The 23,352-nt window shown below is 41.8% G+C and overlaps 2 protein-coding genes across 5 annotated transcripts in view; both read right to left on the bottom strand.

Moving 5' to 3' along the window:
* LOC120414010 (acetylcholinesterase) overlaps positions 1–23,352 on the bottom strand; it is a 216,662-nt gene that overhangs the window by 95,647 nt on the left and 97,663 nt on the right. Inside the window, exon 1 of one of the 4 annotated variants that reach the window (XM_039575023.2) lies at positions 19,602–21,192. The exons of the other annotated variants lie outside the window; for them this stretch is intronic. Within the exon in view, the coding sequence (XP_039430957.1) occupies positions 19,602–19,606 (5 nt within the window). The 5' untranslated portion in view covers positions 19,607–21,192. Of the gene's footprint in view, positions 1–19,601; positions 21,193–23,352 lie in introns of those variants that run through there. 4 annotated transcript variants of the gene reach the window in all.
* LOC128093531 (uncharacterized) lies at positions 11,919–13,357 on the bottom strand. Its single transcript, XM_052710741.1, has 2 exons — positions 12,205–13,357; positions 11,919–12,127 (listed from the first exon to the last, which is right to left on the bottom strand). Exons 1-2 carry the CDS (start codon positions 13,001–13,003, stop codon positions 11,919–11,921), a joined length of 1,008 nt encoding a protein of 335 aa, XP_052566701.1. The 5' UTR covers positions 13,004–13,357.

The following is a 23,352-nucleotide window of genomic DNA, read 5'->3' as shown; positions in this document are numbered from 1 at the left end:
CTTCACATGCAGACGCGAGCAATGCTGGCGCGTGATGCTGGCGCGTATAGAGTTTTGATACTAGATTACCCCCTTTTAGTGCAAGTTGCTTTATCGATTGCTCGTTCATCACACATCGCCTTTCATGATTATCTATGCCAAGCTTCAGCGAACGTAAACACAACGCAAGCAGTTATCCGTTCTGAAGCCCCATGTTTATTCTTTTGCCTTTCTTTTTTGTTTTGCTCATTCTCTGATCGATCTCTGAGTGAACGAATTTCTGGCGAGCGTCCAAGCTTCCCATGCGCCAGTGACAACGCACATCGCGGGTTTGGTTTTCTAGCTTCGGTACGAGCCTTTTTGTGTGTTAGTATTTTAGTTCATCTTATCGGCTCGTCGGCAATGAACCCAGCGTGCGTTTGTCGTAGTGAAGTCTCACCGAGTGCTCAGTCGCAGTATGCTTCCCAAACCCAAAAACGCCTAAATGCATACTATGTACATAATTTTCTGGCTTGCTTATTAAAAGCTCACAATTTTGTCTAACGCCTAAATGTCAGTTTAGTGAACTCCAGTAGGCGTTTCAAAGCTTTCAAGAACATTTATGCGGCTTTACCGTTACATCGTTTACAACACGGCAAATTCTCGGGTGTGGAAACACTTTCTGCCAGTCATTTTGTAACCACTTTAACGCTCTGGAGCAAGACGGAGTTATTTTGTTTTCTCGTTAATTCTTGATATTTTGAAAAGTGCAAAAAACACTCAGAGAATACAAACAATTTAGCGATAGGCAGAAAACATTACGAACATCGCAAATAGTGAGCTAATTCTCTGCCTCACAAATAATTTGTTCTGATTTTAAAAATCGAAAATGCTTGTGTGCGAGCACAGCTTACACCCGGCCATAGCAAATGAGGCAAAAACCAGCGCTTTTCAGTTTTATGAAAAAAATCATGTAGAGTTTTGAATTGATTCATGAATGAACCATTCTTTATTTTGCTATTTCTTTGAAAATAAAAAATCAACTGCAGTTATCTTCCTTTTGTAGGAAAGGCCCCAGGTGGGATTAAATCGTGTTTTTTACTAACATTTCCTATATTTTAAGTAAAAAGAAGTATTCAGTAATTTTTCTAGTGTCCCAGACTATGCCTCTACGTATTTTTTACAATTTAAATGATACTGATGCAATTTCATAGCAGAAAGCATGAAAAGAAAGCAAAAAATCAAAAAAGTGACTGAAAAACATGAAAAAAATTGATAGGCAAAATGTAATGATAGGAGGTGGTAGAATAGGCCAAATACTACCAAAAAACAAACAAAAACTAAACAAGATAAATGCAAATTATAAAAACAAGTAAAGGAACCAAAAAAAAAACATAAAACAAGAGATGTAAAGTTTTTCGTAGAACAAAAGTTGCTCAAAATGACTTCCTAAACACGGAAAAAATAAAAATTTTCGAAAAAAAATTTGGGCAGTAGAGGGTTAAACTGCAATCACAAATATAGTTTAAAATTTCTAAAATGGCAATGTTGGACCTACAAATGTTCTCTAAATATACTTCATAATTCATATACTCATAACTTTTGATACACAGTAAAAAAAGCATGATAAAATTACATCTAAAAAGGGGTACATTTTATATGTCAGAAAAAAGCTTTAATTTTACCTCTAATATTGTGTAAATTTACATCTGGCAGACGCTAGGAAAAAATATCTGTAATCCTAAAAAGTATCAAACCTGCGATAGTTATATCTAGCTTACTAAGTCCGCGCCCCAACCCGCACGGCCAACTCGCCACTGTGAAATTTGGATGATCAAAGCCAATGATCAAATGTGATCAAAACGGTCAAAATTGGTTCAGCCAGTGCCGAAAAAATCGGACACAAATACATTTGCTAAGAATTTGATTCTGAGTCGATATGTATACATCAAGGTGGGTCTAAGAAGCCGAATTCAGATTTTCATTTCGTCACTTGTGTGCTATTCTTGTGACACGTCCTATCTTTTTACAGCAGACGTGTCTCAAGATAGTACACAATCGATGGTTATTCGAGTGATATTATCTCCAAATAGCTTAAAACGATTTTAGTTCTTCACGTTGCAAAATAATGTTCAGTAACCAAAATGTTGCCAAACACAATTTTAAAACTTCTCAATGAAAGACAATATTTATTAAAGATTTTTTTAAGCAAAAAAATAACCTGTTGCTTCTCCGTTATTGGACCTTCAGAAGTTACATCCACGAGCCGTGGAAGATGAGTGGGTACTATCTTTCCTCGCTTCGTAACTTCTCAAAGGCCCTTATCATGCTGATCAATACCGGCGCTGGCCACGACCAGTGATAAGGTCACGGGGTCGTGGATGGGAATGTTAGTCCGATACTTGAGTGAAAGAGACCGCCCTATCGACTGCATCTCCGACAAAGTATCACATGAGTTTTGAGGGGGTTAGTAGATGGGTTTTAGGTCAGGATTCACGAGTAGCAGTGATGTGACCGTGTAAAATCTTAGGCAGACGCCCGCGGAAAGATAGCTACCTAGAGATTTAAATATATTATTCATTCGACCGCGGTTCTCCAGAATTCCTTCGTTGGCTTGCCTTCCGATCAAACATTATTTTCACATCAATCTGTTCAATACATTTTTCGTTAAAATCAAAGTGACATTAAAAACTTTTTCTCCATTGAAGTAGGAAAGTTTATCGATGAATTAGCGATCGTTTGATAAGCTCGTGATTTATGATTCAAACTTGGTTTTGAATTTAAAAAAGACATTTTTAAATGTTGACATTAAATCGTCGCATTTTTTGGAAAGCTTCCCTAAATTTAAATTCAGGTTAAGCTCCGCGGCAATACACTGAACTGAGTTTAACTTCGGCGAGGCGACGAAATCCTACAGCAGCACGAATTAATCCCAAATTTAAAAGAAGGCCATTTATATGCATCCCGAGGAATTAACCCGTTCCCTGTATCACCAGTGCTAAGGTCGGCTAGTAATAAGAATTTAAAAATAAAAAGCCCTCGCTTAATATGACTAATCCAGCGGGGTAGACTGGCTTTCAGTTGGCCCAGGCTAGGTCGTTGTTGGCGCCCAAACCAACCGAAAGGATATTTGCCCAAAGCATAGCGGTATCTCTTTGATCAGCCATGGCTGCCAGCTGCTTTCTCTGCACATGTATTTGTGTATGTGTGCGTCGGGAATGCCTAACGTAATCGCCGTACTTATCCGGAGCTCGCATCCTTTTGGCCCCGGCAGTGTCCCGGCTTCGGATCCGTGACCACCTCTTGCAATACAACGGACCAGGACTCCGCTCTCCGACAACATTTTGAGGCTATGCAGAACGATACATATATATGAGTGCCTTGGGAAATGAGATTAGGATAAACCGCACTCCACACACATAGAGCCCGTGCAAAGAGACACACCAACAAACATGACCTCCTCTTCAAACGTCCCCGCAGCCCCCCCTGCTGGTGTACTGTTGAAAAACAAACCAAACGCACAAATGTGCCCCCCGGATTGCCTTTGGTGCGGTGGGGCCCACCTGGGGGAGGATGATCCTGCTTTTTATTCGTTCGTCTTCTGCTCCGCAAGCCTTGCCAGACTGCGCCACACCGCCACGATTGCCGATTCACGTGTTCCCATCCCTTGTCTGAATTTGAACATGGTGTAGATTTTTGAGGGAAATTTCACAAAATTTGAATTAGTTTTTGTTTGCGATGCAATTCTTGGGCGACCTCACTGAACCTGTAAGCTAACAAAATAAAATGGTTCGCGCTACCTCATTCCCTTGGCGTTCTCGACTGTGACATTCCTACTCAAAACTTGGTGTCCGATGGCTTGGTTGTTGAGGCAATTGCTAACCTCTTTTTACACCTTAGCTTCCATCAACTCCGGGATTCGAACTGACGACCTTTGGATTGTTAGTCCAACTGCCTACCAGCAACTCCACCGAGACAAGACCCAGGGAGACGACACTCCTACACCTGGATTGAGCTAACAATCTAACCTCTAGGTTAGACCGGGGCCAACATTTACTTCCCCGTCCGTCGTCAGGCGTGATCAGACAAATCTCGTCTCGAAAAATGCCACTGTCTTTAGCTAAAATTAGGTGCAGTTTCAGAAATAGTTTTAGAGCTGTAAATGTTTACTGTAAAAAATACTTAAAATTTGAGAATCATTGATCGAAAATTCAAAAAAACATTGCGGAGTTCCAACCCAACAGTTCCCACACAAAACAAAAAGTAAACCTCGAGTCGACACCCTGACGATGTACCGAATGTGTACGCACTTGGAACGTTTCCCAGCCGAGCGAAGATATCGAAGAAATGCCTAATCCCGTTTTGAACGTCGATAAAACCAATTACGGGGGCGCGCCTCGCTGGATCAAACCCGGTGTCGAACGGTGGTCGGGAGGTAGGTCGGTAGGTAGGAAGTCTCGGAGGGCCAATCGAATCGGCGAAATCTTAAGCCATTTATCACTGCTTGTTGAGCGGTTTTCCGCCAGACCACGCGGCTTTGTGCGAGAAAGTATCTATGCCTCGTGTTTCGGACGAATTAGTGAATACGAAGAGTTCTTAGGAAAATGGTGGACACGGATTTTCTGATTAAAGTGGACCAAACAGTTGTATTATAAAGACAAAAACAAAGCAAAAAAAGTTATGTAGAATAAAAAAAAATCCTGTCTAATTTAACCTCTGAAAATGTGTAATTTCACCACTTTTCTGGTGTCATGTCACTTTTTCCTTCAAATTGAGGTAAAATTACATCATAAAAGAGTTAATATTCATCCTTCCAAAATTATACCTTCCACATTTTTTTACCGTTTTAGCCCTTTAAAAAATAAAAGTTAAAAAAATCTTCGATTCACATTTATTGAAAATCAAGTTCGTTTCCAAGGATACTAGATGACACCAGAAAAAAGCAGCTGAACTTTTCATTGCAAAATGTGTTATTTACTGAACAAAATGGCATACAATTTTTTTGGTAATCTGTCAACATGTTCCAAAAACAAGGGCAGTTCCATCACCCCCAGTCATAACAAATTGCATGTTTGTATTGAACATTTTTTAATTGTTTTTTTTGGCTTTAAGCATGGTCCATACAAAAAGTAAAACACAGAGGGTTAAAAATATACAATTTGAATTCACCAAAGTAAGATTATTAGGAAAATTTTGCACACTAAAACTTTATCCAACAGACCAAAGCTGTTTAGCTTGATCTTGGGAAAGTTTTAAGCAATTTGTAAAAGTCTTTTTTCATGAAAATATGTTTTTCACCGGCCTAAGCCTCGGGAATCAAACAGTTTTTTGCTTGTGGAGCACGGGGTCGTTTTTTTCCGGGCACCCTACTGTCCATACAACAACACGGTACGTAAATTCGAAAATATGAATCTCTTGAAGGAATTTTCTGATCGATTTGGCGTCTTCGGCAAAGTTGTACTATTCAGAAAAAAAGTATACGCACACATGCACACAGATAGACAGGCTTTCTATTCAGATTTCGATTCTGAGTCGATAGGTATACGTGAAGGTGGGTCTATGAGCTTCATGTAAAATATTCATTTTTAGAGCAGGATTATAGCCTTACCTCAGTAATTGGCTCCGTGGTTCAGGGGTTCAGGGATCAAATTCCGGTCGGTATCTTTGGAATTTGAACTTTGAATATCTAATCTAATCTAATCAGACCCTAGCGCAGCCAATCTTTCGAAGGGATCCTGGAGAGTGCCTTAGGTTAGATGACGCCTAGCACTCTTCTTGTCATTTATTAACATTTGTAGTGCGCCTTTGCATCGAAATGCATTGAAACATCACAAGCGTTAAAGCGGCCAGGCCTACTGCGTAAAGCCGTATCGCAGAGATGACTCGTAATTGGGTTGAGTTTGAGCACTGAGTGTTCGAACAACAACACAATTCTGAATCGACAGGGGAGGAAGAATTTGAACTTTGAATATGAACAAAAACGAAAATGAATCAGGTGGGATTCGAAATCACAGTTTTGGATTGAGGACTCTAACCAGTCGATCGTCTGAAGGTTATAAAACATGTTGTATTCTTCTCATATTAAAAAACTTTCTGATACCTGATTTGCCTGAAGCGGTTGGGAGTCTTAAGATAGGTCAACAATCCGTTTGGTGCTTGCTTCTTTGTTAAGTCTCCATCAATACCTTAAACTTTGAAGAAGACACCAAATCAATTGAGATTTGCGTACCATTTTTGTATGGATCGCTGCTAAAATTTGTATGATTTGGTTTCTTTGGTCGAAAAAAAGGCCCCACAAAGTTTGAGCGTAATAAAAAATTACAAACAAAATCCATTTCCGGATTTCGGGGAACATTGCTCATGGCCAAAACGTCAGATAATCGAGACTGGGATCACAGTGTATTTTGTAGAACAAAAGTTAGATTAAAAAAAATCGGCAAGTCTGATATTGATTTGATAAAAAAAAATCGGCAAGTCTGATTTGAAAGAAGGGCTCTTCATCGATATTTTACGGGATTTACTGAAATAAATCGTCCAGGGGTCTAGAGTAACTTTGTCTTTAAGATTTTTTTTCGATTTTATGGGTTATTTCTTTAGAAAAGTCGCACAACATCGATGGATTTATGTACATATCCATCAAATTTCTTATGAACATGCCTTGAGAGACTCTAAATTACAAATTTGAAAATTATTTGACCTAAAACTAAAATTGTTTCTAACAATATTTGGCAGATTTCTAGCTGTGTATTACCCGATTGGTTCAATATAGACATATGCCCATTTTGGCAGAATAAAAATAGAATTTCTTCAAAATTTCTGGATTTAATTAGCCTGACGTAATTTTTCGGTATACCCCGCAAAATGTCGGGAAAGAGCCTTTCTTTTACGGTGCCAAATATACGACTTGCCGATTTTTTTATCTTCATGTTCTTGGAAAAATACACCGTGTTGGAAATTCTGTACACTTATTTTTACTTAAAATATAAGAGATGATGGTCAAAAAGTGGACAAAAATTCATTAACAAAATAGTATTTTGAATGGAAATTTTGTAGAAAAATTAAAAAAAAACAATGCCAATAGTATGAAAATTGACCCAATTTCACCCCTTAGAGGAGGTGGCATTGGGTCAAATGAAATTAAAGTGATGCTCAAATACAACTATATGGTAAAAACAAGTCATCCAACAGTGTTTCTTGTTCGACGGACTCGTATTGACATGCTATAATGTCTGCGATCTGTAGAGAAGCGAGTCAGACGTGCGTCCCTCACAAACCAAAAAAAGTGCTAAAAAGTGCAAAATATGCCTCACGGAAAGAAAAAGAGGCGGTCCTCTCCAGCAGGATCGGCAGATTTGAAGAAGCTAAAGAATGTCGAAGCGCTACCTGCAAAGCCAGGCAGTTTGAGCAACGACGCTCAAAATTCGTCTGGAAACCTGTTCGCTATCCTCCCTGTGGACGTGAGCGAGAAGGAAGAATTTGAACGACGAGAAAAGTTGCCACCCATTTTTGTGAAAACATCGTCCTCGGATTCGGTGCGAAAGTGGCTACCAGAAAGGATTACAACTACGTTCGGGTTTACCTGAGCAACACAAAGATTGAATACTACAGCCATGACGATCCAGGTAAACGCCCCATGAAACAGGTCCTCCGAGGCCTGTACGATATGGATGTGAGTGTGCTGAAAGAAGAGCTCAAAACTCTTAAGTTGAACGTGATCGAAGTCTTCAAGATGACGAGACACAACAAGGACGTCAAGTATCGTGATCAACTGTACCTGGTTCATCTCGAGAAAGGATCGACAACACCGTCTGCGCTGAAAGCAGTTCGGGCAATTTTCAACATCATCTTGACTTGGGAACGTTGTGACGTGACACAATGTTCGAACTGCTTGCAGTTTGGACACGGTGGAAGGAACTGTTTCATCAAGAGTCGTTGTGCAACCTGCGGAGGTGAGCACAAAACTCAAGCTTGCAACACAATCAACGAGAACATCGAAGCGAAATGCTTCAATTGCGGTGGCGACCATTCGACCAAGAATCGAAGCAGCCCAAAACGAGCTGAGTTTGTAAAAATTCGGCAGCAAGCGACGACGAGGCACCAACACAAACTTTCACGGACGGTGGATTTTCCTGCTTTGGCGTCACCTGGAGCGGGATCTGTTCGAGTGGTTCCAAATCTGCAGCCATTGCCGTTGAATCAGCGGCAAAAAGTTGCAGAGAATACAACACCTCCTGGCTTCAGTCAGCAACCGGGGGAAAACCAACCAACATCAACGGATGAAGGCAGTAGTGACCTGTTACAGGTCACTACTGCCAGGGCTTGCGAAATTTCGACTTTTTTGTGATAGCTGACAGAACACTCCAATCGTCTTCAACACGACAACCTGATTTCTACATTCTGCTTTCGTTCGTTTCACACACAAAGGAATGAGTGCTACGCAAAGACACTCACACAATCATTGACTTCCCTCCAGGAGAAAAATCGACTAGAGAGCGGTCGTTTGACATTCTACCGAGATTCCGATCATCTCTCCAATGATAGCTGTGGTAGCTAGCGCGCGGTCACACGGAGACTGAAGTGTTCGGTACAGCACACAGCAAGCAAGCTCAGACGCTCGCTCTCTCACATGAGGATCGTGATGCTGCCACCGCACACACATGCAACTGTGGGTCGTTCCTATCACATCCCCTCTTTTGTAAAGTTTAAGTTTTTTTCTTTCTTTTCTTTATTTAAATTAATGAACAACTAATACGGTTCTAGTCTATTTATTATAACATAGTTACATCATGGGGTTCCCAAAACTCAACGGTATCTCTGCGGGATTTGGCGAGTTCGGCTCGATCGCCTAGATAATCCTTCTTCCGGAAGTGGTTCATTTTGATCTGGATCTGCTCGATCGTCGATTATTTCAGCATCAGTTCGGTGCAAAACCTCACCATCCTCCACAATCAACTCCGGCTCGCTGCCAGTGTTCGATGGAGCATCGACGACCTTTTTCAAGTGCGATGTGTTCCTGTCGTAGGTACGACCAGAATCAACTGATTCGATCGTGACATTTGATCCGTTTCTGCCAATCACCATAAACTTCTCCTTCAAGAAGTTAGTTGATAGCTTATTTGCTGGGAGAAGATTTTTCATTAAAACGTTATCGCCGATCTCGATGTTGCTAGGCTTAGCCATACGCTTAGCGTCTTCCCTCTCTTTTCCCATGATCTTTTTCTCGTGATCTTTGTCGCGGAACTCTGTACTCGGTGGTGTGGTCGCCAGATCATCAACATGAGGCATTTTTGAGCGCAAACGCCGGTTCTGAAGCAGCTCATTTGGGCTTTTTCCTGTCACGGAGTGAGGTGTGTTGTTGTACATTTCCAGATATCGATCGAGCTCATTCTTCCACTCTCCGTACAACGCATTGGCGATCTTCATTCTCTTCAATAGCGATCGATTTTGTCTTTCGACTTCGCCGTTGGCCTGTGGCCAGTAAGGAGTGGTGTGGTTAAGGTGAATCCCGTTCAGTTGACAATACTCATGGAGCTCCGTCGAAACGAATTGTTTCGCATTATCCAATGTGATAGTTCTGGGCGGGCCCCATACGCGAAACATTCGTTTGAGCTGGTTGATCGTTTCCCTTGCCGTAATTTTGTTCATAACCGCCAGTTCTGTATATCTGCTATAGTAGTCGATAACCACGAGCACGTACTCTCCACCAGGCATAGGCCCCAGGAAGTCCAAAGCTACATCGACCCAAGCCTTCTCAGGTAACGAGCGGCGCGACATCGGCTCAGGTGCATCGGGAACTTGAACTAATCTACAACCTTCGCATGACTTACACGTTTGAACCGCATCCGTATCAATTCCCGGCCACCAACAACGATCGCGAAGTCGCGTTTTCATCTTGCTCTCCCCGGGATGGCCCTCGTGAGCAAGTTGACACATCCGATGTCGTAGGCCTGCTGGAATCACCAATTTATTTCCTCGCATGATGAGATTGTTAGCAACAGTGTATTCGGTGCGAAACAAAGCGTACTGCTTCATTTCTGCGTTGTCCCATTTTCCAGATTGTACACACTCCTTGAGTTTCCTCATCTCGTTATCAGACATCGTGGCTTGAATCACCTCTTCAATATCAATGGCCGCGCTTTCCTGAATGGTCCTGATAAATATCTCCGTTTCGACGTCGAAAGTGCAGCAATCGTCACAGTCTGCGAACGTCGACAGCGATACTGCAACAATACGCCTAATGTAAACTTCCGTTTCATCCGTCCACTGGTCGGCGACATGTGATCCCAATCTGGAGAGGCAGTCGGCTAAGTTCGCTGATCCTCTGCGGTACACAACCCTGAACTTGAATGCTTGTATCCTTAGCAGCCATCGCTCTATCCTGGCAGTAGGCCGGGATGTAGCCGTAAAGAGTGTTTCAAGTGGTCGATGGTCTGTTTCAAGCTCAAAGTTGATTCCCAATAGATACATTTTGAACTTTTCCACGCCCCAAACAATGCCCAACGCCTCTTTTTCAATCGCTGGGTACGTTTTTTCGCAATCCGTCAAACTTTTAGATGCGTAACTGATGATACGAGGCGTACTACCCTTGAATTGAATGAGGACAGCTCCAAGTCCTTCTCCAGATGCATCCGTGACAAGTAAAGTTCTATCCTGAGGGTCGTAGAAACCAAGATGTTGTGCAGATCCAATAACTCTCTTCAGCCGATCGAATTCTCCTTGGTGCTCAACCTTCCACGCGAATGGCGATTCTTGCTTCAGCAAGGCTCGTAGCAGAGCGTTCTGATTAGCCAGATTAGGTATGAACCTGGAAACATACGTAACAAGCCCCAAGAAGCTGCGTAGTTCCTCTTTCGTCTTTGGTGGTCTGAACTGGAGAATTGACTTGACTTTCTCGTCAGCTGGTGACACCCCGTTAGATGATAGCTTGTGCCCAAGAAATCGGATTTCATGTTGTTTGAACTTGCACTTATGGTCGTTGAGCAGGATTCCATAGCGCTTCAGGACCAATAAAACTCCCTTAACTGCAGCGTCGTGTTCTCCTTCAGTAGCGCCAAAGATAACGATATCGTCAATAAAGACGGCAACGTTAACGCAGTCAGCCAATATGCTTTCCATGAGATTTTGGAACAATTCCGGGGCCGCATTTACTCCAAAAAGCAACCGAGTATAACGAAACAGTCCCCAATTTGTGACGAAGGTTGTGATGTCCCGACAGTCATGGCTCAACTCAACTTGATGGAATGCTTGACGAATGTCAAGAGTAGTGAAAAGCTTGGCGTTCCGGAATTTGGGCAAAAAATCCTCGAACACCGGCAATGGGTGATTCAACCGCTGGATTGCCTGGTTAGCCCGTCGCATATCAATACAAAGCCGAAGCTCGCCGTTCTCTTTGAGGATCGGAACTAACGGAGAAACCCACGAGGTCGGCCGGGTCACTCTCTCGATAATGTCCATCTCCAAGAGTTCGTCAATTTTTGATTTGACCTTGTCCAGTAGCGGAATAGGACATCTTCGCAATGGTTGAATGACCGGGGGAACGCTGCGGTCGATCGGAAGCGTAACCGTGATGCCTTTCATTTTAGGAAATGCATTGCTGTTTGTCTTGACCCTGTGCACAGAATGTTGGTGGGTGCTGGGCAACCCGATCTTCAAAACGCCCAATTTTTGAGCAGTCTCTTTGCCCATCAACGGTTGTTGACCCTTCTCGATAACGAAGAACGAAGTTTTAGTTTCCAGGGTGTGTCCGTTATCATCTATCTCAAGATTCGCATCAAATGCTGTTATTAGTTTCAACGGAACTCTTCCGTAAGCTAAAAATCGTTTGTGGGAGTCGGTCCTCTCGTTGGATATGCGCACATCTCTGAGTTTCATCAGCTTCCATGTCGTATCGTCGATAAGATTATGTTTCGAGCCAGAGTCAATCAACATGACAACATCAACCCCTCCGACGCGACACTTAATCAGTTCATCATCGGCTTCCCCAACATTATAGCAAGGGAGATCTTCGGTTTCGCAATCGGAGGAGTATTCTTCGACACGAAATGCGTTACGGCTCGAATCGGAACGATACCGTTTTGCTGGAGCTCTTGCTGGAGCTTGTTGATTCCGGTTTTGGAAAACCGGTTTGCGCTTCCGATCGTTTGGCACCTAATACAGATTTCGTCAGTCGCTTTTCAAGAATAATAAGATTTAAGTTACTTACATCGTTTGATGGAAAACGGGTTGTACAGACAGATCGGAAATGACCTACATGATTGCAGCGGAGGCACTTTCGGTCGGCAGCTGGACACGATTCTCCGTTTCGGTGCGATGGGTAGCCGCACTGCCGGCAACCGCGTTGTGAACCAGAGCTCTCTCCATCTTTCCGGTTGCCGTCATACATACGGTTGACGACCGTTGGAGTCGGTGCTTTGTTTGTCACGTTGCTTGACATCTTCTCGGCCTGGTAACGAACCGACTGATGAGCGTTTACGGTTTTCATGGCATCGTCGAGGGTCAGTTTTTCCTTTTCCAGCAGCTTTTGTCTCAATTCCTCTGAAGAGTACTGGATGATTTTGTCCAGAATCGCAATGTGGCGACTTTCGGTGTCGGTTTTGCCAAAATAGCACTTCTCGGCTTTTTGCTGGACCCGAAGACAAAACTTTTCAATGGACTCGTCTTCCGCAGGATGCATCGACCAAAATAAGAACCGCTCAAAACTGTCGTGATGTTTCGGTGAAAAATGTTGATCTAACTTCTCCTTGGCGTCTTCGTACGGCGTTACGGTCGGTCCAACCGGTTCTACGTTCGGCAAGCCGTAATATGCCGACTGCAGTTCTGCACCACCCATTGCCATGAGTTGCATCTTCTTGGTTAGACTGTCGATGACCCCAGCTGCGGCCATAATACTCTCGAACCATCGTATCCATGAAATCCACGCATTACGAACTTCAGACGGCGGAAGATGTATGTATTTGAAGTTGGGCAGGTTGTACGAGGCTGGACTGAAGACCGGTGACGGCACCGGAGGAACCTGTCCAGCTCCATCTAGCGGAGGACCCGTCATTTTGAAAATTTATTCACTGTTAAAAGAAATCAAAACAAAATCTCTTAAAGAGACCGTTCCACTCTAACACACATTTAAGCTATCTTTTTTCTTATTTATCAAATCACTAATTGCCTGAATTTAATCGGCATCATTAAATCGACGGCCAGAATTCAATCGGCACAAAACATTCCTCAGCCAGAATTCAATCGGCACCAAATAATTATCAGCCTGAATTTAATCGGCACCATTCATTCAACAGCCAGAATTTAATCGGCACCACGCGCACGCACACACAATCCAACCAGAAAATATCCAGCTGAACCGGGGAAAATTCAACCAATACATAGGTAGTTTAAGAACAGCAGTATGCAAGAGAGATTGAGAGCGCTTCTCATTTTCGGAACGTTGCTTGGGGAACTCGTTTTTTTTTCACTGTTTCTTCACACTCTCATTCTCTGTGCCTGTGGCGGAGAATCTCACTCAATTTTCGCTTTTGCAAAATGGCGTCCCAGTGGCGTCACTTCAATTAATATTAAACTACACCAATTTTCCCTTTTTTTCCGGGTGAAATAACTTTTTTTTTTCACAGTTTTCCTTGGTTTTTTTTTTTTTCATTATTAAACCTAACTAAATCGAACCCAGAGATCGGGAAAACCATTTAATATCGATTTGAACTATTTTTTTTTTCCTGTGCACCCCACTTTTACTCGACACTGCTGATTTTCATCTTAATAATTCCTTTTTTCTTATCATAACTTATTTTTTCAACACAAACCGTACCAGAACAAATTTTCCGAAAAAAATAATCACTTTTGCACTGAATTACCGTCGCACGCGTTTTCGGGCTCGAAGCCTCGTCGCCATTTGTGTGGTAGCTAGCGCGCGGTCACACGGAGACTGAAGTGTTCGGTACAGCACACAGCAAGCAAGCTCAGACGCTCGCTCTCTCACATGAGGATCGTGATGCTGCCACCGCACACACATGCAACTGTGGGTCGTTCCTATCACAATAGCAATCATATGATTTCTGTCACCACGCAGCATACACTAGGAAGAGAGAGACAAAAACGAGAGAAAGAGAAAGAGCACGTTGTCTCGTTCGGGCGGCTGCTTGAGTGGTGCTCATTTTTCGTTCGTTTCGTCTTCGGTTTTACGTTCACCGACCGTTGCCAAGCAATGACGGTCATGATAGGCGTTGTGTGTCAGCGATCAAATATCGTTTTGGGGAATGATCGCTGACAGAAAGCTCTATCGAATATCGAGCAATCCCGTTCAGTGATCGATCCCTTTTCAAGCATTGGACCTGTTTGCACCACAAGAACTTCTGAACATTTTCATCGAGATGACAATAACACTGCGTGGTTGCAAAACTCGTGCGGAACAAGTGAGAACGCTTGGAGGATTTATCTTAAAATACAGTTCGTGGTTTACTCGTTCTAATGATTTTGAATATTTCAATGAATTTACTTTTTTTAGTTTTAAGTTAGGATTAGATGTTAAAGTTATTTTTTCTTTTTTACGCAAATGTATTCGATTCAATGTAAAAATGTAAAACAATATGAAGTAAATAAATGAATGTGAACAGTTAATAATAAAACGAAAAATATAACAAAGATGAAGAGAATTTAGCCATACCACTTAGAATGTAAATGAAATGTAATTATTATAAGAAAGTTCAATAAAGACATATTTAATATTAAAAAAAACATGCTATATTTTTTGAAGTGGAGATTTTCAAACGTTTGAGTAGTTTTTTTTTTTTTTGGGAGGGTGATCCAGCCGCACATCGTTGATGTTGAAACCTCTAAACTGGGCCCTCGTCCTGTCACGTCCGTCATTAGTCTTGTCGTACATTACAACTAGAATCAGATCTGCCAATGAATTAGTACACTTCGACTAAATAAACACTGACGCTGTATGGATCTGACTCTAGAATAAATGCACAGTTGTGTGTTATTCATAAGTCCAACTTATTCAATTATTCATTTAAGTCCAAATATTCATTTGCTAACTACTTTGGATTGAAAATCTAAATTTTAATCTAACATCCTCTAAACTTAATGTTCAAAACTAAACGTAAAGGAACTGTTGTAGTACTACTTCTATCAAAAAACAATAAAAAATTGTGAACTGATATACAAATAGGATAGAAATCGCGATTTGAAAAAGAAATGACCATTTACGTCAAAAGATCCGTAGTTCCTCGATTCGCAACAATGGTCAATACAACCATATTATGTAATGTATGGGGCTGCGGCAAAGTGATTTCTCGTAGCATGAAGTGGTGTCCATAGTGCTTATAAAAAAGAATATATACCCAAATTTTAACTAATGCACTAGGATCAAATCATGCCCCTTGACTTTACAAGGCCCAGGGATTTTCAAACGTTTGAGTAGCTTTCGAGCAATTCTAACAAATTAATTAGAAAAATGATTTTTCGATAGGCCATTTTTGGTCAAAAACGTACCTCAAACAACAGGATTTTTTCTAGTAACGATATTTTTTCAGCGAAGTCATCTGAAGATGTCCCCTACACAACCCTTTTAACAGAATTTAGTTTCATTAAGAAGAACCTGAGAAATAGAAAATTCCGTAAAAATCACTTTGACCCAATCTCACCCCCAGATCCAATGTCACCCCAACTGACGGTAGTAAACACTTTTATATATTATTCACAAAAGATGCTGTAAAACTAAAACAATTTGGCATCTATTCATGAGGAAAATCCCCATTCATCGGCCCCGATCGTAAATGAATAAAACCAAGTGTCAAAGTCATCCAGACAGATTGTCTCTTTTAACGAATGGATGGGCAACCGCACACTAATGAGAGCAAAAATGTGTATAGAAGTTTGCAGAAGATTTCAACTTTCCTCTGCCCGGGTGCTGCTGATTTTCCAGCTGGACTCGAGGTTCGTGAAAAAAGTAGGTCTCGTTTATTCACTGCACGTTTGCTTTTGTGTCTCTTTTTTTTGCGACTAGTTTTATCCCCATACATACTTACAGTCTCTCCTGTAATAGCCACCGGCTGGTTGGTTGGTTAGTTCAGCCATAAATTGCAGTCGATCCTGCAGTCGATTTGAAAGCGACAACTTTTTCCTCTGCGCTATATTTCACTTGTTTAGGCCATTAACATTGCGCCCACGTTTTTGCTTGTGTTCCACCATCAAGTTTCCCTCCATTCCATTTTTGTTTGTTTCTTAAGCCCATCTCGCACCGAGCGGAAAACCATCAGGAAAAACTTTTCCGCCCTCCGCCACCACCCCGTTTTTATTATATAAGTAACTGTCATCAAGGAAATTGCGAGGCTTTGCTGGTAGCCTGTGCTGAAATTGTTTAAATGAAGTGCCTGCAATAAAATATTAATAGGTTCCCCAACCCATTTTCCTCCTCCACAACCGCCTTCCCCTTCCCCCACCCTTCATGGTGTGGCATCTCTATGTATTGTGCACCAATACACCACACGGGAGGTGAAGACCGACCGCGACCAAGAGTACGACGGCCATCATCAGGACACGACAAGGACGAAGCCGGGAAAAGAAAAGAAAAGCTCACTTCCTTCCGATGTGTGCTTTGTGCTGGGGAAGAAACTGGCAGTTCCGAGCACCAAGCGCCCGCTCCCCCACACTGCATGAGAGAAAATAAACTACGGGAAAAAGCGGACCGAAATCGAGGGAAAAATCTTTTCCATTATTTTTCCGTTTTTCCCTCACATTTTTTTTTTCTTCCACCCGCTTTCGAAACCAGCGAGATAGTATCTGAATGTGTTTATGCATTACAAACAGACACACACACACACACCCTCGCTCACGTAGAAAACCATACATTACATAATATGTGTTTTATTGATTTGATTATAAAAATAAATGGTTCTCAATCCACACACCACGACTGGCGGTGGCTGGTGGCCATTTCGCACGCGTCGTGGGACAAAAACCGAGAACCGTTTAGAGAGAATGGGGCAAAAACAATAGCGGCATCTCCGCCCACCACCCACATCCAGCCAGCCAGCCAATGCCCATAATCCCGTGAATTGGTGTCGATTTTGCTCACGTGGTCACATAATTGAAGCGACGATATTAGGAGCTAGTGGCGCGTGAGACACGGGAACGTGGAACTGACGAGCAGACGCGAGTGTCGGAATAATGGCAGCATTAAATGGAAACTTTGTGACCAAAGCTTTACTACAAAGTTTGGAAAATTAAACTCACTAAACTAACACAAAACCAAAAAAAAAAATCAATGACGTTGAAAATGTACACTAAACTACCCAGAACAAAAACTGTCCCCTAACTGTTTAGAAAAAAGGTTCTTAAGTAAAAATAATTATTCCCAGTTTATCATTGAAAATTGTCGGGACCAGAATTTCGCGACCATGGGTAAAAAACATGGGAAATTTGTAATTTTGGTATTCCTGGACCCTTTAAAATTTGCATAAGTTGGTATCATACCAATTTAAGCTATTGTTTTGATATTGACAAATTCTGGTCAATGCTCGAGCACCAGATTTTGTTATTATGTTGGTATAACAGTATTTTAACAAATTCCTCTAAAACTATGGGAAATTTTTTGCAAATTTTTATAAAATGATTTATTTTGCGCTAAAATGAATGCTTTTACTGAAAATATAAAATTTTAAATCTAATTTTTTTATACCTCCCCTTTTTTATATTCCGCTCAAAGCTAGTCCGTCCCAAACGTAATTTCGTCAATTTTGGGATAATTATGCAGTATGGTTCGAAATCATGCTATCAGTAAAATGCATAAAATTTAGTACTTTGTTTTAGTCGGCCTGTGTGGATCAATCGGACCGCGCACTGGACTCACAATCCAGAGGTCGCCGGTTCGAATCCCGAGGCGGACGCAAAAAATTCTAAGTGTAAATATAGGTATTCGGTGCCCTCTCCCCGTGCCCATACCTTCACACTTAGGAGACCCGGGAGGCGGAGTCTTGTCGCAAAAAGAACGATACACGCCTGTGGATCCGTTGACGAAACCGCAAGGTTTAAGAGGGCCACATTATAAGGTGTTACGTCGATTCCGTTTTTTTTTAGAAAACCGGAAAAATCCGGCAGAAAATTATTCGGCAGAATGACATCCGGCGGAAAGCCGAACGGCAGAAAAACAATCGGCGGAATGGGTCATTCGGCAGAAAAGGTCATTCGGTAGAAAAATCGTTTGGCAGAAAAGTTTGTTAGGCAGAAAATCAATTGGCAGAATGTCATTAGGCGGAATGGTACAAATGGCAGAATAACTATTTAGGCCGAATAAGTTTTTTAGCAGAATGTTGTTCGGCGGAATTGTACAAATGGCAGAATAACTCATTGGGTCGAATAAGTCGTTCAGCAGAAAACCATTCGGCAGAAAGCTTTGTTTGGCAGGATCTCTTAGTTGGAAATGTTGGAAAACAAACACAAAACAATAATGAATTAAAAATCAATTTGTTAACACTCAAAATCAAAGTACAAAAAGATCACATTTTCGCGGTACTTTTGTACACTTTACTGAGTCCGTCCATCGTTATATTATCGTATGTAACTCAATTATATTATCGGCAGTTATAAACCTTTTTAACAACTTAGCTTCCATCCACCCCTGGATTCGAACTGACGACTTTGGATTGTGAGTCCAGCTGCCTACCAGTGGACTCCACCGAGACAGGACCCAGGGAGACGACTCCTGCACCTGGACTGAGCTAACGACCTAACCTCTAAGATTAGAACGGGGCCAACATTACTTCCCCTTCCGACGAAAGGCGAGAGCCGACAAATCTCGTCTCTTGAAATGCCACCGGGACCTTCTGCGATGGAACCTAGGCCAACTGGGCGCTTACCTCTACACCACGGGTCCCGGATTTTTTTTTTGTAATATCGAGTTATCAATTCTAGATTAAATTTTCAAAATGTCATAACTTCATAGACAATCCATGACTAAAAGGTTGTTTTAAAAATTTACTCTAGAATTTACCTTTGAGTTATTGCCTTATTTATAGAGTTCGTGTACCTTGCGATGTCTATTTCGTACACAGCTGGGTAACAGAAGGCTTCTTATGAGTAACAAGCCTTACCCGACAAACTTCGTCTTGTCATTTGTTTGCTTCTTGACGTTTTTAGCTTGTTTGATTATTCAGCCTCCTGTGATCAAAATTTGATTCTACGCAACTTTTCCCATACAATCTGCAGATCTTCCGGAATCGGTTCCAGAGTGGCCAAAGTTGTCACTTTTTGACGTAAGAACCTTCCTTGGACATATACGAACCCAACGCAGCAAAGAGCGCTCCGATCCGATTTTCCGTTATCAACTGATGCGCGTTCGAACAAAACCGTCGAATTTTTAAAATATATATATAAGAATAGTTAAAAATCATAGAGAGATCGTATCATTAGCATTCGAGGTCGCACTTGATATAATGCTGAATTTTCCCATGAAAAGTAATTCACCAAGCGTCTCCATAAAACAACTTTAACGTATCATTTCAAGTGGCTCGAAAGATCCAATCCCTTTTATAACTCGATTCATTCATCAATTCGTCCCAATTTCCGGTTCAAACAAACCGCCCAGCCTCAGATATCCCGTTCCAGTGGGGCCAACCGCTTCAACAATAGGAGATACTCACCGCATGTGATAGCTATAAGTTGACGGTCGAGAGCATTTAACGATGATGACACCGATTTCACAAGAGTGTGCTCGTCGCGCGTTCCTTTCTGCAGCAACAACACAAAAAAAATCACTCACTGCACCACTGGTTCCACTGGTTGACTCTTGACTCCTTCCCTTATTTCCCTTTGTTTGTAATTCACTAATTGCTACTCCGACGTCCGACCCCGAGTTCCTTCCACCACTTCACCGACCGAGCGTGTGAATTTCACAGCGCCGCCTGCTGTGCGGTTTCTCCCGGTGTGTGTGAGTGTGTGTGTGTGTGGTATTAGCTTCCTTCTTGAACAACTCTTCTTTTCTTCTGGCGTGTGGTTTTCTCAATGTGACTCTTGGTGTGCTCTCTGGCGGCGTGAGACTGTGAGTGTGTTGTCGACTCTTGTTTCTTTTTCTTCTCGTCGGTGACGGCTATGACAGCTTGGTGTCAGAGTTCGTGAATACGGTGTGTCCTAACCTTATTTGCTTACACAATCGGAGCGAATGTCACAACGGCATCAGCTCTTCCGACGATGGTTCGTTGGCTCTGCTCTGGAACAGACTGACGATTGATGCTCCAGCGGTAGCGTGCTTCACAGCGAGAGAGGGAATCTGCGGCGAGAGATCCGTATCGTCGTCTGGTGTTGGTTGAGAGCCGAATCTCCGGAGAGAGGGGGATCCCTCCTCGACAGCAGACAAAAGGCGACTTTGGGCTTCTTGCTGGAGACTTGTTTGTTCCGAAACCTTTAGCGTCCAGTGATGCTCTCCGCTGATAACGACTTCCAGTCGTACCACAATTGTCCTTTTGCTCTGCGGGCACTCTGCCAACCCCAGAGGATCCTTGACGAGCGGGGATGAGGAGACAAAGTTCACCCTACCAAAGAAAAACTGTGCTAATTTTATTTGAGTTTTTGATTTTCCCGTTCCCCTCCTTGTCGCACGACTCTTCGTGCCACTTCGTGTCTCAGCTGTGTGTCCTCTGTCGAAGTCGTCGTCGTCGTCGTCGTCGTTGTCTTCGTGTCCAATGCTCACCACTTTTTCTTCCGTTGGCGCTCTCTTATCTTGCCCCCCTCTGTATCTTGCCTGTGTGTTATTTTGAAAGTCAAAAATATCAAATTTTCGTCTGTTCCACCATTGATTTTCCTCTGCTGCAGTGCCCTGCCGTGTCCTGCTGCTGTTGCTGTTCCTCTCGCAAGCTTCCGATCCGCAATACCGTTTTTCGCTACCTTGCTACTTCTGCAAGCTCTTTATCTCCTTAACTTTTCCCTATTAATACTGCATTGCATTTTTCTTCTTTCTTCCCTCACTGTTCCATCTGCACCACGACGGAAAAACTTTTTCCAGCACAAGCCACCTGGAGTTCAACTCCCCCAGGCTAATCCTTCCGTTGAACACAATCCGTGACCTCGCCGTACACCACTGCTATCGACGACCCGTCGAATCCCCGCTGAAAAACTCCAGCTTATCCTTCCAAAACGAGGAACCCCCTCAGAAGACTTCAGATCAACCAAGAAAAATGCGCGCGCGATGTGCTGCGGATCCACATGCGATTCCGGAAAGTTTCAGGCTCACACTACCTGCAGCAGGTCGGCGGAGCTGGCTGCGAAAGCTCCGAGATGGAAATTCCGAAAACCATCCGAGCAGAGCGGGAGAGAGAGAGAGAGCACGGTGGAGTGGAGCGCGAAAGAAAAAAAGGATTTTAGTCGCATTGTCGCGATGCTCCTGCCGCCGCCGCCACCAACACTAGCGGAGCGAGCGGAAACACCAAAGTTGTGCTGAGACACAAACACACGCGTACGGAGAAAGGGGAACGGGAGTGTGGTGTGCTAAAGTTTTATGTTATTTTCCGAGCTTTCCTTTTTTTTTCTTTCGTAGTGGTCCTGAACTTTTAACCTGGCAGCGCGCCGTGAAGGATACAGTAGCGGGAGAGCGGTTCTCTGGAGATTCGCGAGTTTGGTTTTAGTCAGGACAGCGTGGAGTTGGAGTCGGAGACGGAAGAGTTGGGTGATATTAGAGGACTCGGAGTCGGCGTCGGAGTGTCAATTTGAAATGGGAGTAGATGAATGAGAAGTATTATAATTTGAGTTAAAAAAAATTAAATCAATTTCACAAATAATTGTAAGTTGCATTAATAGATTGATTAAAATATTTTTAATTGAAAGGCATTTAATTCTATCGTACACCGAATGTTGACTTATCAGCATTTTCATTTCAAAAAAACAATACATTTCATGATCTAACTATTCTTTTGCCCATTTGTTATTTTTTTTAACGCGTTACATAGAAATGTCATCTATATTGAACAATATTAAACCTGTGCTTCCCATGAAATTAAAATGTGGCGTGAAGAAACAACATTGTAGAACTGGATTTAAAAAGCAAACAAAAATAATGGCCACAGTTTAGCCTATTTGATTTTTTCGCACTTTTTTATTTCAACACATTGCACAGTGTTCGGAATGGCAAAATTAAGTGGAATAAATTGATAACTCCTTTATTTGACGTCCTAGCGAAATGGTGTCTTCGGAAGAGTTGTTGTACTTGATAAGGGCTATCTTTTGAAGTTATTGACATACAGGGTGACGACCTTCCAGGGTGTCAACCAAAAACTAGCTTTGTTGGATGACGTTGTAGGGCTTTGGTGTCTTGGGCAAAGTTGTAGAGGAGAAAATTTCATGAAAGTTTGTCGAAGGCGCCAAATTTGTAGCTCTTAATCTACTCGAGATATACGCCATTTTTGCAAAAATGGTCAAAAAAAGCACTTTTTTGGTGATAACTCAAAATGTTAGCATTTTAGCGGCCTACTATGTTCTGAAGAGTTGTTTATGAAATAAAATTACACATCTTTGCCAAAGACAGCAAAATGTTTTGAGCCTTTATTGAGGAGTTATAACAATTTTTAGGTGATTTTGAGCCTATTTTCAAGTTGCTATGTTTTCAAAATGGCGCATTTTGGCGCAAAACCGAACAATGCACCTGAAAGTACTCACTTTCAACTACATTTCCTGAAAATATCTCCGTGTCTATCGGTGTCTATTTTTAGATAACTCAATTTTAGTTTGACTGTTTTTAATTAATTTATTTATAATTTTTAAGCGGAATCTTATTGAAACGTGGTAATAATCTGTAAATTGAAGGGTAAATTGATCGATTATTATGGAAAATACATTATTTATGCTTTAATTATGACACACATTCTAAAATTATGAATAAAAACATATATAGCCCAAAAATAATGCAGGTTAAAATTTTAAGTAATTGTTCGTATTTGAAATTAAGTATTTCTTTTTATACTTGGTCAATTCAGAAAGGTTGTCGTATTTTTTCATAGACATAGTTTTTTCCATAATAATCGATCAATTTACCCTTCAATTTACCGATTATTACCACGTTTTCAATAAGATTTCGCTTAAAAATTATAAATAAATTGATTAAAAACAGTCAAACTAAAATTGAGTTATCTAAAAATAGACACCGATAGACACGGAGATATTTTCAGGAAATGTAGTTGAAAGTGAGTACTTTCAGGTGCATTGTTCGGTTTTGCGCCAAAATGCGCCATTTTGAAAACATAGCAACTTGAAAATAGGCTCAAAATCACCTAAAAATTGTTATAACTCCTCAATAAAGGCTTTGTTCTATCAAGTTCAGCACTGAGCTCTATGAATTTTGGAGGAACTATTCTCTTTATTCTGTTTTTTTGGGTTTGGAATGTAGAAAACATGTATTGAAAATGA

The sequence above is a fragment of the Culex pipiens genome, chromosome 3 (assembly GCF_016801865.2).
Source record: "Culex pipiens pallens isolate TS chromosome 3, TS_CPP_V2, whole genome shotgun sequence".
NCBI lineage: Eukaryota > Metazoa > Arthropoda > Insecta > Diptera > Culicidae > Culex > Culex pipiens.
This window is presented reverse-complemented; position numbering and strand designations above follow the sequence as displayed.

Coding starts and splice junctions, on each gene's coding strand:
- LOC128093531 (XM_052710741.1), bottom strand. CDS start 13,003: ATGACGGGTCCTCCGCTAGATGGAGCTGGACAGGTTCCTCCGGTGCCG. Junction 12,128..12,204: donor CCTCCGCTGCAATCATGTAG/GTCATTTCCGAT, acceptor ATTCTTGAAAAG/CGACTGACGAAATCTGTATT.